This window comes from Sorghum bicolor, chromosome 1 (assembly GCF_000003195.3).
Source record: "Sorghum bicolor cultivar BTx623 chromosome 1, Sorghum_bicolor_NCBIv3, whole genome shotgun sequence".
NCBI lineage: Eukaryota > Viridiplantae > Streptophyta > Magnoliopsida > Poales > Poaceae > Sorghum > Sorghum bicolor.
This window is the reverse complement of record NC_012870.2, coordinates 18049237-18064875: the sequence shown is the minus strand read 5'-3', so window position 1 is coordinate 18064875 and position 15639 is coordinate 18049237. Positions and strand designations below refer to the sequence as shown.

General features: G+C 44.4%; 2 protein-coding genes across 2 annotated transcripts; one reads left to right on the top strand and one right to left on the bottom strand.

Annotated features, from left to right (window-relative positions):
- On the bottom strand, positions 654–8183 carry LOC8065187 (chaperone protein dnaJ 13). Its single transcript, XM_002464355.2, has 13 exons — positions 7836–8183; positions 5972–6258; positions 5024–5221; positions 4822–4936; positions 3867–3953; positions 3657–3745; positions 3472–3556; positions 3004–3057; positions 2365–2445; positions 2155–2232; positions 1379–1618; positions 1026–1133; positions 654–942 (listed from the first exon to the last, which is right to left on the bottom strand). Exons 1-13 carry the CDS (start codon positions 7977–7979, stop codon positions 886–888), a joined length of 1623 nt encoding a protein of 540 aa, XP_002464400.1. The 5' UTR covers positions 7980–8183; the 3' UTR covers positions 654–885.
- LOC8065186 (monocopper oxidase-like protein SKU5) lies at positions 9356–15026 on the top strand. Its single transcript, XM_002466923.2, has 7 exons — positions 9356–9796; positions 9920–10029; positions 10133–10403; positions 10540–10678; positions 13388–14123; positions 14233–14514; positions 14613–15026. The coding sequence occupies exons 1-7, from the start codon at positions 9656–9658 to the stop codon at positions 14731–14733; spliced, it is 1800 nt and encodes a 599-aa protein (XP_002466968.1). The 5' UTR covers positions 9356–9655; the 3' UTR covers positions 14734–15026.

The following is a 15639-nucleotide window of genomic DNA, read 5'->3' as shown; positions in this document are numbered from 1 at the left end:
CTATATTTAATACTTTATGTACGTGTCTAAAGATTCGATGTGACGAAAAATCTTAAAAGAAAATTTAAGTTTTAAGGTGGAAGTAGACAAGGCCCAAGCAGGGGCACGGCTCCGGCAGCACAGGCGCGTCAAGCCGTCAGCTCATCTTCACCGTTGCCACGGTTAGTGACCCGCAACGGGCGACTCGGCGGTTGATAAAAGCAAATGAACTATGCTACGTGCTAAATGGGCACGAAGACACTGGTCGGAGAATCCAGCACCCACCCCCACGCTGTGCTGTATGCAGAGAAACTGAGAAAGTGGTGTTTGCTTCTAAACCTGGGCTCCGAAAACTTTATTTCATTACTGTAACACTTTTATTTGTATTTGATAATAAAATGTTTAATCATAAACTAACTAAACTTAAGATTCATCTCGCGATTTACAAATAAACTATATAATTAGTTATTTTTTATTTATATTTAATACTCCATACATGCTGGATTTTAAGGTGAACTAACCTAGTAAAAGTGTCTGGGCCTTCCTTGGCAGCGTGGCCTTGGGCCCTGGAAATCATGGTGAGCTGTCTGCCCAGTGCCCCCACCCCGCCCCCCCCCCCCCCCCCACACACATACACACACACACTTTCGTCAAGTTCAAAAGCAAACATGACGTGTCTTCTTGACTGACTACTTTTCTTTTTGAAAAATGACTGAAAATTATTAACTGCTGTGGGTGTGTATGCCCTCGAGTTGCCGCAAATCCACATGCGTATACAACATTCGGGGCGCATAAAGGAATAACCGAAAACATAGATAGCTCATCAACACAAAGAAAAAATGAGAAGAAAACTATCAGCTATGGTGACACAAAATCGTTTTGATGCAGCTTTACATCAGGAACCGCTCAAAATTGATGGATATCTTGTGGTATCAACAGCGCCTCATAGTCATCCACCATGACCTGTCAACAAACCAAGCAGTCAAGAAATTTTGCTCCTTTTTTTTTGGACAAGACGGTACATATGCCAATGTTGCATTCTCTACCTTGTATTTACGACCATGAAACGTGTACTCGACAAGTAACAGCTTCGGCTCTCCAGGACAAGGATCGTAGAAACCCATTATTCCAGACTTCTTTATCCCGTCATGAAGCTGCAGGTAACAAACAGAAGATTCAGTGTAGAATAACCAGACAACTATTTGCTACCTTGCAGAAACGTGAAACAGAAGCTAGTAAAAGTGGAAATTTCAGGGTCTCAAGCATAATATATAAAATTCCAATCTATTTGCAAGTTGCAACGCAAAACCAGTGGCAAAATTGCAAATGCCCCGCACAACTTGAGTAGTAGGTTCATATCTTGGATAAAAACACTTGTCAGCAATGTAACTCAATGTACCTTGAGCTGGCCTGCATCAGTAACGAGGAAGTTCAGTGGGATGGTCACATCAAATACTTGTGAAGCCATGTCACTATGTATCTCATTCAATTCACTGCTCTCTTTGATTTTTTTGCAACTGCCATACAGAGCCTTTGTTATCACCAATCCATTGTTCTCTAGCTGTCTATTCTTCTTACGATTGGAGACAGGTTCCAGTAATTTTTGAGCCTTTTCAGCTGCCTTTCTGGCTTCAGTTAGCTATACAGGAAAATAGTATCTTCAATTAGTTACCAATTGTTTTAAAAAAGCACTTGAACATGGAAAAGTAGTTAGAGAATTATTGCAAACCTACATACTGCAAGAAAGAAAAATCACGATTTGGTTAAAAAGGTGAAAGGCATGCTACTTGTATATGTACATATGCATACCATTTAGACTAGTATGTGGCCAACCAAATTTGGGTGATTGTTCGAAAACAAAACTATACATTAATAGGGTGTTTGGTTTAAGGAATGAGTTAGTGCTTAGTCCATCATCTTCTTACTCCTCTTTTTTTTAGTTTGTTTGGTTTGTGCGTTGTGGAATGGATCGATGCATCATCACCTCATTCCTCATAAGCTAATAATTAGTACTAATGTGAGGAATGGAGTCATTCCACCAAATTTAAGAATGCACTGGCTCATCTAGAATGGTTTGATTCCTCAAACCAAACACACCCTCAGTTTCAAACAGGAAAGTAGAATGACTTCCACCTCCATTTAGAAATGTGAATACACACAATGACCTCATGATACCTGTGCAGATAAGCCTTCCATCTTTTCTAGTGTTTTCTGCTTTTCTCGCTTAAGGTAGTAAGGCTTTACAACATATGTCTGTTAAACAATAAGAAGCCACAGCAAGGCTTTAGTTAACAATGCAGTTAAGGTGGAGAAAGTAAGATAGCAAGAGCACAACACAAGTAGAGCTGTAAGATATCAAGAACAGAACTAGGTCAGGAATAGAACCTGAAGTAGAAAATACAGTGTTGAAGGAATAGCAAATGCACTGGTAACAAATAATGCATTTAAATCAGCCGAAAGCAAGACCTGCAGAATGAAGCTGCACTCAGTGGAACTTGAACAGAGAATGACAGTGGGAAAAACATGTTAATAAAACCTCCATGTGTTGGTAGGGATCGATAGTTCAATACTGAAAGCAAATAAAATTGTGTTGAATAAGCTTTGATCTTGGTGCCATAATTATACACTACTCCCTCTGCCCCAAAAATATTTGCATCTTTGTGATTCAAATTGTCCCAATATAAAAGCTAATATAGGAGGTGATATAGCCACATCAAGGGTGTGGGGCAACGTGTAGCAGTACGGCTCTTGCCAGTAAAAAACAATTTCCCTCTCTCAAAGGAAAAAAAAAAGCAAGGGCCTTATCCCTCTGTCAGGCGAGTCCAGAAGCTTCTGTCCACCTCTCTTACAAACCAGTCAATCAATGTTCCTTCCTTTTATAGGGGTAGCAATGTAATTTTACAGCTGCACAAATCTACCCACCATCAACCTAGACGTCTAAATATTTTGGGACAGAGGGAGTATCAGATAAGAAAAAGCATATGAAACCCAGAAGAGACTCCAAGGGGGAACAGCTCCACTTACTGGGATAATTAACTTTTGACCAGCACGATGTAACTCAAACCTCCAAGAGACACCCTACATCAGACACAAAGGAATTCAGAGCGCAAAATGGATGGAAGAATATGGCAAGATGTCAAAACTACAAGGAAAGATCAGTTGTGGTGAAATATGTTATGCAGTACAGTAGAAGTTTTCTACAAAATATTATATGAGAAGAAAAGTGGTTAAGATGATCAATATCACGACAACAGAAGCCGAGAAAAAAAACTGCATTGGCCAGTGGCCACATTATAATTGCACCTAAAACTAAAAACAGCATGGTAAGATCTCTTAGAGAACGCCATCTGTCTAACTGAACTGACAAGGTCAAGACTCTAAGAAAATAGCATTGATGCAGTCTGCACCAGCAGTCTACATAGGGCAAGTTCAAGAAGCAAAGTGACTAACTGAGAACACATAGGACAAGGGACCTTAGAAACAAGCAATCACCTGAATTCCTATGTTATACATCATCCTTATAGTACTAAATTCTGATATTCGCCTCCCTCCTCCAATTTCAAAATCAAGGGCCGTGCTGCAATAGAGCAGTCAAAAAATTGTAACAGAAGGTTACAAACACATAAAAGAATGCATTTTATACAGCCAGAAACAAGAGATTTCAAAACCTTAGCTACCTTCCAACTCTACCAGCAACGCGTGCATGAGATTTGGAGGAGAAGCGATGCGTGTAATGAGCAGATGCACCAAAAAAATTAGTTCCAAACTGAGAAGAAAAAGAAAAGGTAATTAATAATTGAACACAAAATCAATTCAAATGTGTGGCCCTGTTTGGCAGAGCTCCAGCTGTTTCATTAATGCCTGGGTTGGCTTCTAAGTGAGACTACCTTTACTTCTCCAGTTGCAGTACTTTTTTCATCCTTCTTTTGCCATCCAACAGAAATACTTGATTCATCACCAAGGACAAGCTGTATCTGGAAGTTGGTGAAAAGAGAAAACAACAGACACAAGTGGTAAAGAATGTCAGCTTTACCTGCACGAAAAATATATATGCAGTAGATGAACTATGATCCTACACTGCTGTAAGTAAAAAGATAGCGGGTAAGAAAAAAAAACTATGCTAAAATGCCTTTAGAGATCAACAAAAACTAAAGGAAGACACATCTTGAACAACTATAGCATTTGAAAAATTCTCAGAAGTTATTGCTGTAACTTATCCAGGATTGACAACTTATTCTTTACATGGACTCGGAAGTTATTGCTGTAACTTATCCAGGATTGACAACTTATTCTTTACATGGACCCAGATACAGGGCCATAAGAGGCCTAAACTTACGCATTAACTATGTAACTGTAAAATTAGCAGCCTTTTTTTCTGGAACCACTGTAAAATTAACAGTTGATGTTCACAATAGACATGAATCTCAATTAAGGGGAACATTCATCCATACCTCCACCTGAGGGGGTACAACTTATTTATACCACCAAACTAGTGAATGGCATGTGGGGACTAGTCCTACATGTGTCATTGAAACAAGTTGATGGTATAAAGGAAAGTGCACCTCAGGTGATGGTACAGGTGAAAATATTCCCAAAAATTAATATGGCCAGAATTCATTCTGTCTAAAAATTTGCTTAGCTCCAGCAATCCTGTTAACTGTAAGATTTGTGTCTCAACTAAAACACTATGTTTAGACTAAATATAATTGTTCACATAGTCATGTATACATCTATTATTCAAATCACAGAGGAACATCATGTATATCATTATATTGAAGAGTTAAATGCTGAGTTAGTTTCACATGTGCAGATGAAGAGAGCATTTGGGGTTAGGGGTCATACATTTCCAACAGCATTGTCAGATAATTGGCGAGTCCAGGCATTTGACAAGTTGATAGACCCATCTCTCAAAGAAACAGCAAGTCCAGATGTTGCTGTAGAATGTGGTGAAATTTGACTGAAGTACACAATTTCGATAAATTACAGTTTGCAACATGCGCAGAATTAGCAACAGATGAAATAAATTATGGGATGGCGTTCTCACCGAGACATCTGTGTGCCAATAACAGAACGTAGTCCAGCTGTGGCCATAAACTCGATAGAGGAAACGGGAGACAGCTGGTGTCGCAGCACAGTGCTTGCTGCTCCAGATCCAGCTGAGCCATTTACAGCCAAATTCCCACCAACAACGACAGTATTTTGCTTGGACACTGGCAACTCAACTTCACTAGACATCGCCATTCTAGCCATTTAAAAATCAAATGACTAAATCACCGTACTGTCTATAATTAGTCATACAAAATCTAAAGAAGTAACTGAAGGACAGGATATGTCAGAGGTTCTAAACAAATTGCTGAAGTGCCATCATAAGTTGTTGAAAGTTAAAAATATATTGAACACTGCAAGAAAAATGAGAGAGAGAGAGAGAGAGAAACGTTAAAGGTAAGCTGTATGCAGCCATAGCTGATTCCTATCTCTCAGTGATCAATTTCCTGACAAGGTTTTCTAAACCCTGCTTGTAACTCTAACTTATATTTTGGTATGGCAAATAGGAATGCAAAAGGAATGGCATCAAAAGGAGTGCAAGCGGTAGTTATGCACATAAACTAGGAAACAGTGCTAACCATTCAAAAATAAAACTTGATGTGCCAGTATGGAAAATGTATGTAAATTAAATATAGTCCATCATAAAAAAACAAATGCTGAAGAATGCAAAATAGCATGCAATGATTTCACCATCAAAATTACAATTGATATTTCAGGTCAAGTAATAAATTACTAAGCAATTTGCTAATTTCGCTTTCAAAATTACAACTGGCATTTCAGGTTGAGTAAATAAATTACTACGTAATTTGCAGCATAATATAACCAAGAATTACACACGAGAATAGTTTCCATATTATCATAATTCTGAGCAACTTCCCAGTGATGTGACTGGAGGAAAAGACTATATAGAGACATTAGATATACTAAAATGGAAAACACTATGTACCCTCTCATGATGCCCCCACCATTTAAATAATGTGGCACTGAAAAATTAGCAATGATTGAGCCATTCGGTAGAGCATGTGTGAAAAGTTTTTCTTCCTCCTTGCGTCGCCGCAGTCGTTCCAACTGTTCTTTGATTTCCTCTGGTTTAGTTAGCTTGGGACCAAGTTCCAGGCCAGAATTTAAACCTTCCATACCATAGATGTCATAAATCTGTCTTTTGTTCTCATCCGATAGTATCTCATACGCATCACGTATTCGTTGGAAGTTTTCAGTTGCTACTTCCTTCATCTAGACAATCACAGATGAAAATGAAGGACGCTAGTCAGTCCAGAAGAATGCACTAATGTAAACAGTAGATGACAACAAAATACAGATTTCACACATGCAAGAAATCTAACTAAGAACTCTATCCATTCCAAATCATAGGTCACCTTAGCTTTGTCCTAAGCCAGCCTTTTCTAATTATGACCAAGTTCATAGAAAAATACACAAATACACCCACATGTATAACCTCAAATTAGTTTCATTAAATCCACAATGAAATATGTCTTAATAGTGCATTTATTTGGTATTCTAGATGTTAGTGTATTTTTTTTCCCTAAAAATTTAGTCAAAACTAAATAAATTTGACTTAGGCCAAAGGTAGAGTGTCCTATAATTTGGAATGTAGGAAGTACATATTATTTTTCTATTACTTGAATGGAGGTGTGGAGAATCAAGTAAGATGGCATCTGCCAAGTTTCCAGATAAACAATATGTCAATGTTAATGGAAGGATGAGTCTTAATAATGTTCATAGAATCATATCCTAGAAAAGCTGAAAGTTTCCTTTTGATCAACTAATAATAAATTCGTTCTTTAACTAGCATTCTTTCAGTCAAAGAGCAAAGATTGTTTCTGAGAAAACGAATATAGATGTTAACGCTTAATGTATTCGTACCAAATGGATGTGCAAAGGATAAGGGTTTTTCCCCCTCCTGTTTTCCAAAAGGACCATATGCACATGGTGTCTAGCACACCAAGTCACCAACTATGACACTATCCATTAAACCCTAGGGGACTCCTCAGGGAATTGCAACATAAACGACCCACAACTCGCAATATCTTCCAATCCCCCAATGAACCGTCAACTTACAAAACTTAATCTAGGCACAAAATAAAGAGTTTCATTCGCTCTGCCAACATTTGGAAACAAACTAAGATAAAAGTAGTGCCAAAGTGCACGCTTATACACACTGCTCTGTCTACTTGTACTACTACTTTGATGCTACTAACAATATCTTAAGAAGCAATCAAATAGGCACATGACTACGACCGCATCGCGGCACATATTATTGTCAAACCATCACCCTTGATTTTGTGTCCTCCAAAGAGAGAAAACAAATCCGTTTTGATTTATAACTAGAATCACAATCATGTAACTGGTAAACGCACAACTTCAACCAGGCACACGAAGCTTGCCATGCCAATGGCTGCTAACTAAGGATGCAGGTAGGTACTGATTACGGTCAAATGTCATTCTAGTTCATTTCTCCCCTAAAATTTAATTACGTGAAATGGCATTTTAGTTAATTTGGGCAAGTTTTTGGATCGACCCAATGACCCAAAGTAATTATAACTTCCATCCCTAATGCTAACCTAAACCCAGTTCAAAAGGAACACAGAACTATTGTTAAGACCAACAAGCTTACAAGCAGCTGAGCGCATCCAAACCGATCAAATCCGGAATGCAACTGCCGATTGTAATTACGGCACCGAGCCGGAACCACAATCCAACTCCAAACGGAGCACGGCGCGGGAACCCTAAGCCAAGTAGTTCAACTGTTGAAGCCAATCAAATCGCATGGGACGGGGCGGCGGCTGTACCTGCGTGTCTTGGTACTTGTCGGGGTGGTAGATTTGCGCGAACTGGCGGTACGCCCTGCGGATTTCCTCGCCGGAGGCGTCCGGGGAGAGGTGGAGCAGCGCGTAGAGCTCCCTCCCATCCTCAGGCTCCGGCGCCGACGCCATCCCGCTCTCAGTGGCGAAGCTAGAGCGCCGCTCTGCGGCTTGCTGCTCGCTCGGCGGCCTCGGCGGGGGTGGAGGGGACTGGGTGTTTTTGGCTGGGAGGGTTTATGCGGAATTCTTTTTCTTTTCTTTTTTTATTAGTTTTTTTAACCTTGTTTGTAATAATGATACTCTTCAACTTCTGCAGCAAGCCTTTCGTAGTTTGGTTTGCCTACCGTCGTTTGCAAGAAAATGCGCGCATTCATGGGCCGGCCATCCACTGGTTTGGGGCTCTGGACCAACAAAAAAATCTGGTGAATACGTCTGGGTTGGTGCAGCTATATAATACTTATAATTTTTCAGATACGAAACCCACACGGATCACAGACTCACAGAGCAAACGACCGTTGGATCCAGAAATGAATACGCGCCGGTCTACCGCGGGTTCGGCAAACGAACCGGCACACAGACAGCTTCTCGCTCGCCATGGGTCCGCCACTCGCCGGAGGCCGGAGCTACACGTTCCGGCGTTCGTCATCCCATTCAGATCGGTGATCCATCTTCCTGTGGAATGGATGGATGGAGACCGCTAGTGATTGTAGGTGCAGGTGGTTGATGCGGTAGTAAAAACGGAATCCACCGCCCCCCGTCCGTTGTCCGTCCCGGCGCCGCGCGCCCCCGCGCCCGTCCGGGGTAATAATTCTTGGGCGTGGCCGCGTGGGCCGTTGTGGGGCGTCGGCCAGGCCACGGGCCCATGCACGTGCACCTGCTAGCTGTCATGGACTCACGGTCGAGCCGCGCATGCACCGACCGGAGCCAATAGACGCGGCCCCCATCACGCTCACGCCACGCCATGCGCCGATGCGCGCGCGCGCGCCCGGCCATGGTTGAATTGGGGCGGCGGACCGAGCACGAAACACACCGGCGGGCGCGACGTGCACCGGGAGGTCGGCGCATGTGCGAGTGCCAGTGCAGCCGGGCAACATGGGTTCGCTGCCTCTGCCTCGCTCGACCGTAGTCCTGTACCCGGGCAAGATGGGCGAGTTTCCTCTCGCTCTGTGTGTGCTTGCTGTGCACGTATTCATTTGCCCCCATGTTGCCGGTGTCAGACTCCATGTTACGTATTACTGCTACCTCTCAAGTCCCAACTACTTGGCAAAAGTAGTAAGCAGTACGCTGCCGATCTTATCCATCGCAAAATGAACGACCCGTCCCAGCATCAAGGCCTGAGGCTCTAACCCCAAACTACCAACAAATCTCACAAACCAATGAGGCAACAACACCCCCTGCCGACTCGCTACAATGCAAACGCTTTCCATTTCCCATCGCTGCGCACAAACAGAAACAGGCACCCCGGCACCCCCATACAAAAACCGCGGGTCGGCACGCACTCTGCGCGCCCGCGCGAGGGGAGGAACCGTCCGACGCGACGCCACGCCAGGCCGGTGCCGGTCCCGATCCCAATCCTGCCTGCCACCCTGTGACCCATCGATTTGCTTGCCCCCACCAGGCCAAGCCCACCAAGGCCTTTCTCTGCTCCAGTGCATCAGTGCTCCTCCTCCGTGCCTCCGTCCTCCCCGCGGTCCATCTCACTCACAGGCTCCAATTCGCGTCTCGCCTCGCGCTTGCTGCTTTCCACCCGCGCCCCGAACGTCTCCCAAGGCGAGAGCCGAGAGCTGCCGCCAGCCCGGAGCTTCGCGATGCAGCAGCGCCTTCTCGCGCTGGTGGCAGCGGCAGCCCTGCTGCTGGCGCTGCGGCCGGCGCTGGCCACCGACCCCTACGCCTTCTTCGACTGGGACGTCTCCTACGTCACTGAGGCGCCGCTCGGCGTCAAGCAGCAGGCAAGCATTTTTTTGGCTCTTCCAGGACAATTCCTTCCTCGTTCTCACACAGACAGTGCGTGCGTGCTGAGTGCTGACAAGCCGGTGGAACTGGAAACTGCCTGCTCTGCTGGGTGCTGGTAGGTGATAGGCATCAACGGCAAGTTCCCGGGCCCCGTCGTGAACGTCAGCACCAACTGGAACGTCGTCGTCAACGTGCTCAACGACCTCGACGAGCCCCTCCTCATCACCTGGTACGTATTCCTACGTTGCTAGCTAGCGAGCCGCCGCGGAGCACGAACAGCGAGTGAACGTCGTGTGCCTACTACTGCCTTCTCTCTGCTCGGAACAACGCAGGAACGGGATCCAGCACCGGAAGAACTGCTGGCAGGACGGGGTGCTGGGCACCAACTGCCCCATCCCGTCAGGCTGGAACTGGACGTACGAGTTCCAGGTCAAGGACCAGATCGGCAGCTTCTTCTACTTCCCCTCCACCGGCCTGCAGCGCGCCGCCGGCGGCTTCGGCGGCATCGTCGTCAACAACCGCGACGTCATCGCCGTGCCCTTCGGCCGCCCTGACGGCGACATCACCATCTTCATCGGCGACTGGTACAACAAGAACCACACGGTAATTGCTCGTACTTCTTACTGTATTTTACAGTGACACTCAAACTAATAGTAGCCATGGGTAGCCCAATGCATGCATATGCCACCGTTTTGTATGCCTGTGCCTGAGACGTTTGGGGTGAGCGGTGGTGTTGTAGGATCTGAGGAAGATGCTGGACAAGGGGAATGACCTCGGGATGCCCGACGGCGTGCTGATAAACGGCAAGGGTCCGTACCGGTACAACCACAGCCTTGTGCCGGCCGGCATCGAGTACGAGACCTTCAATGTGCATCCGGGTAATTCATCGTTCTGGCCCCTCGTGTTAGCACTGTACTTAGTTCTGCATTAATCCATAAAGGCTGGGCAAGCGGAGGAGCAGGTAGATAGTGTCGCTTTTCTCTTGGGCCTTGTTTAGTTCCCAAAATATTTTACAAAATTTTTTAGATTCTCCGTCACATCAAATCTTTAGACGCATGCATGAAGTATTAAATATAAACGAAAATAAAAACTAATTGCACAGTTTGGTCGAAATTGACGAGACGAATCTTTTGAGTCTAGTTAATACATGATTGGATAATATTTGTCAAATACAAACGAAAATGGTACTATTCATATTTTGCAAAATTTTTTAGAAAGAATCTTGGCACACTGTTTAGGCCTTGTTTACTTCCCAAAAAATTTTGCAAATTTTTTCAGATTTCCCGTCACATCAAATCTTTAGACGCATGCATGGAGTATTAAATATAGACGAAAATAAAAACTTATTGCATAGTTTGGTCGGAATTGATGAGATGAATCTTTTGAGCCTAGTTAGTCCATGATTGGACAATATTTGTCACAAACAAACGAAAGTGCTACAGTACCTGTTTTGCAAAAAAAAATTTGAACTAAACAAGGCCTTAACAGTAGTACCAACTTTCTCGTTAAAACAAGGGTTGGCAATTCATATTTAGGCTCTGTTTAGTTTTCCATCCAAAATTTTTTCATCCGTCCCATCGAATCTTTGGACATATGCATGAAACATTAAATATACATAAAAAATAAACTAATTACACAGTTTGGTTAAAAATCACGAGACAAATTTTTTAAGCCTAGTTACTCAATGATTAGCCTTAAGTGCTACAGTAACTCGCATGTGCTAATGATAAATTAATTATGCTTAATAGATTTGTCTTACAGTTTCCTGACGAGCTATGTAATTTGTTTTTTATTAGTTTCTAAAAACAGCTCTCGATATCCTTCTGACATATCCGATGTGACACCCAAAAAATTTTCATCAGCAATCTAAACAGGGCCTTACTCGCAGAGTGTTAAGATAACGTAACTTCAGAGCTTCTTTTTTTTAGGCTCCGTTTACTTTCCAAAAATTTTCAAGATTTCTCGTCATATCAAATATTTAGCCGCATACATAGAGCATTAAATATAAATAAGAAATAACTAATTGCACAGTTTATATATAATTTGCGAGATAAATCTTTTAACCCTAGTTAATCTATAATTAGATAATATTATCAAATATAAACGAAAGTGCTACGTCAGGAACCGAAGCCAATATTTGTCGCGAACTGAACAAGGCCTGAATGTAGTGGTCTTCTACTAGCACTCTGATTTTGTCAATCGCTATCCTGGGCCTTGTTTAGTTCCCAAAAAATTTTGCAAAATTTTTCAGATTCCCCGCCACATCGAATTTTTAGACGCATGCATGGAGTATTAAATATAGACGAAAATAAAAACTAATTGCATAGTTTGGTCGGAATTGATGAGATGAATCTTTTGAGCCTAGTTAGTACATAATTGGACAATATTTGTCACAAACAAACGAAAGTGCTACAGTACCTATTTTGCAAAATTTTTTGGAACTAAACAAGGCCTAGTTCATCCAGCTGCAATGACGAAGCTATATAGAAGGTTGTCGGTGCAAATGCACCCATAAATATTAAAATACTCTTGAGTAGATTGATTTTTTATCATGGTTACGACTAAAGTCTATGTATCTATAAGGCGCACCATCTTATAATTTATAATTTATTCTAGTTCTAGCTTCGCCACTGCTACTGAAATTATCAGTGTACGTTCCAATCGTATCCTGCACAAGCACAGCGCTGCAAAGTCTTCAGTCCTGACCATCAATATTTGGTTGGCAGAGAGAGGTTGTTAGATTGCAGAGTGTTGTCGGCGCTGCCACCAAAATGTACTAAAAAATCATCTCATTCCCACTCCTATCGGTCAATTTACTGCACAAAAGTTGATTCATTTTGGGTGCAAAGAGCTTGCAGTTGATAAAGGAACAATTGCAGAACTAAAATTCCACAAAACAGACTGAAGAAAATCAATTTAGAGCCGATTTGTACACTACTGAATTTTGGGAATTTCTTAACGTGTGGGTAGACTTTAGTGATTGATACTTTTTTTTTTGGTATACATTCAGGCCTGGTTCAGTTCGCAAAATCTTTTGTATTTCGACACTGTAGCATTTTCGTTTTTATTTGACAAACATTGTCCAATTATGGAGTAACTAAGTTTAAAAGATTCGTCTCGCGATTTACACATAAATTGTGCAATTAGTTTTTGTTTTTATGTATATTTAATACACCATGCATGTGCCGCAAAATTCGATGTAATGGGGAATCTTGAAAATTTTTGGTAACTAAACAAGGCCTCAGTCATTCACATTTGTAACATCCCCATCATCGGCACTACAAACTAGGCCTTGTTTAGTTCACCCTGAAAACCAAAAAGTTTTCAAGATTCTCCGTCACATCGAATCTTGTGGCACATGCATGAAACATTAAATATAGACGAAAACAAAAACTAATTACACAGTTTAGCTGTAAATCACGAGACGAATCTTTTGATCCTAGTTAGTCCATGATTGGATAATATTTATCACAAACAAACGAAAGTGCTACAGTACCGAAAGCTTTTCACTTCTCTAAACTAAACAAGGCCCTAGCCCATATACGTACAATAATTACCGTGAAATCCCAACTGATGTGATGGTGCAGGCAGGACGTACCGCATCCGGGTACACAACGTGGGCACGTCGACGAGCCTCAACTTCCGGATCCAGGGGCACAACATGGTGCTGGTGGAGACGGAGGGCTCCTACACCTCGCAGCAGAACTACACGAACCTGGACGTCCACGTCGGCCAGTCCTACTCCTTCCTCGTCACCACGGACCAGAACGCCAGCTCCGACTACTACGTCGTGGCCAGCGCCCGGCAGGTGAACGAGTCCCTCTGGCGCCGCGTCACCGGCGTCGCGGTGCTCCGCTACTCCAACTCCAGGGCCCCCGCCTCCGGCCCCCTCCCGGACCCGCCGCAGGACCAGAACGACCGCACCTTCTCCATGAACCAGGCGAGGTCCGTCCGGTGGAACCTGAGCGCCGGCGCCGCGCGCCCCAACCCGCAGGGCTCGTTCCGCTACTCGTCCATCAACGTCACGCAGGCGTACCTGCTGCGGAGCACGGCGCCCGTGTCCATCGACGGCAGGCGCCGCGCCACGCTGAACGGGCTCTCCTACGCGCCGCCGGAGACGCCCCTGCGGCTGGCGGACGCGTACGGGGTCAAGGGCGTGTACACGCTCGACTTCCCCGAGCGGCCACTCAACAAGGGCGCCCCGAGGATCGCGCGCTCCGTCATCAACGGCACCTACCGTGGGTTCATGGAGCTCATCTTCCAGAACAACGACACCAGGATGCAGAGCTACCACATGGATGGATACGCCTTCTTCGTCGTCGGGTAACTAACCAATCCCATCCATCGATCAACGGACATGTTATCGATCGATCCTTGGATACATATATAGATACTAACCGTGCACCGTGTGCTGCGGTCGTCGGCGGTGCAGGATGGACTACGGCGAGTGGACGGAGGACAGCAGGGGAACGTACAACAAGGGAGACGGCGTGGCGCGGAGCACGATACAGGTGTACCCGGGCGCGTGGGCGGCGGTGCTGGTGTCCCTGGACAACGTCGGCGTCTGGAACGTGCGGTCCGAGAACCTGGACTCGTGGTACCTGGGGCAAGAGGTCTACGTCAGGGTCGTCAACCCTGAGGACACCGGCAACAAGACCGAGATGGGCATCCCCGACAACGCCCTCTACTGCGGCCAGCTCCACAAGTACCAGAAGTACGCACGGTTTCTTCAGCTCAAGTCTCTCGCATCCTCCTGCAATGCTTGCTAATGCTCTGTGCACCTCCACACACTCCGATTTGTTGTTTCTGCAGGGAGCAGACGCCGCACCACAAGATGGGGGTGTCTGCTGTGGCGCCGAGCTCGTTGTCCCTGGCGCGCCGGCTGGTCGCGTCGGCGCTGCTCGTGGCCGGATCCTTCGTGTTGGCGCCGTAGAGTGGCACCGTTACTTGTGCGCCGAGGCAACACCGTTGACATAGGCTTGTTTAGGATTATTAGAGGTGTAGGCCGCGTCATTGTCATTTTTCCCTGTCGATATGAGAAATGTTCTTGTTCATGTGCCAGTAGTGCTGGGCTCTGCCTGCCTGACTGCACACGATACAGTGTTCCTTCGCTTTTTGTGTATGTGTGTGTGTGCGTGTTGCCTGTTAGGAAGGGTCGATTGTTTATCTCTGATTAGTTCGTCCCTTTTGTTCGACGTGATAACTCTGATCTTAGCGTTTCTCACATCTCCTGTAGTCCTGTTCTTCAATTGCATTTTTTTCTTAGTCGACGTAAAGCATGTGGGCTGTGGGGATTCAATTCTACTCAAGAAAGACCTCCCAGTCCATTTGTATGAGCCACTGGGTGCATCCGTGCATGCAGTCCACTCCTCCTTAGGCGGATCAAGCGTTGATGCGTGGGCCAGATTCGTATGCAGCAACGTGGTCTTGCGAAGCTTTGCCCATTTCCATTTCAGTATTACTAATAACGTGTTAGGCCCATTTGCTAGAGTTACGGTCACCTCTGATTTCAGCTATTCCATACATTGTTTTTTTGGCAGGCCATACATTGTTAATTGTAGCTAATTTATTTAAAGCAATAAGTCGGTTTTATCTCTCTTCATATAAAATAAATTTAGAAGTAGAAGGTGGTATACATGTTCTTTAGCTTCATCGACTCTAACTTCTCTATGGACTCGATGAAACTGTGCCAAATAAACTCAGCATATGGGTCAGAGAAACTTACTTTCCCCATTTCAAACTGTTAGTCATTCTTCTAGCTTTTACTTTCCCCGTTTCAAATTATGAGTCATTCATGTTTTTCTAAATACACATCTAGATAAGTAGCGCAAGCTATGTA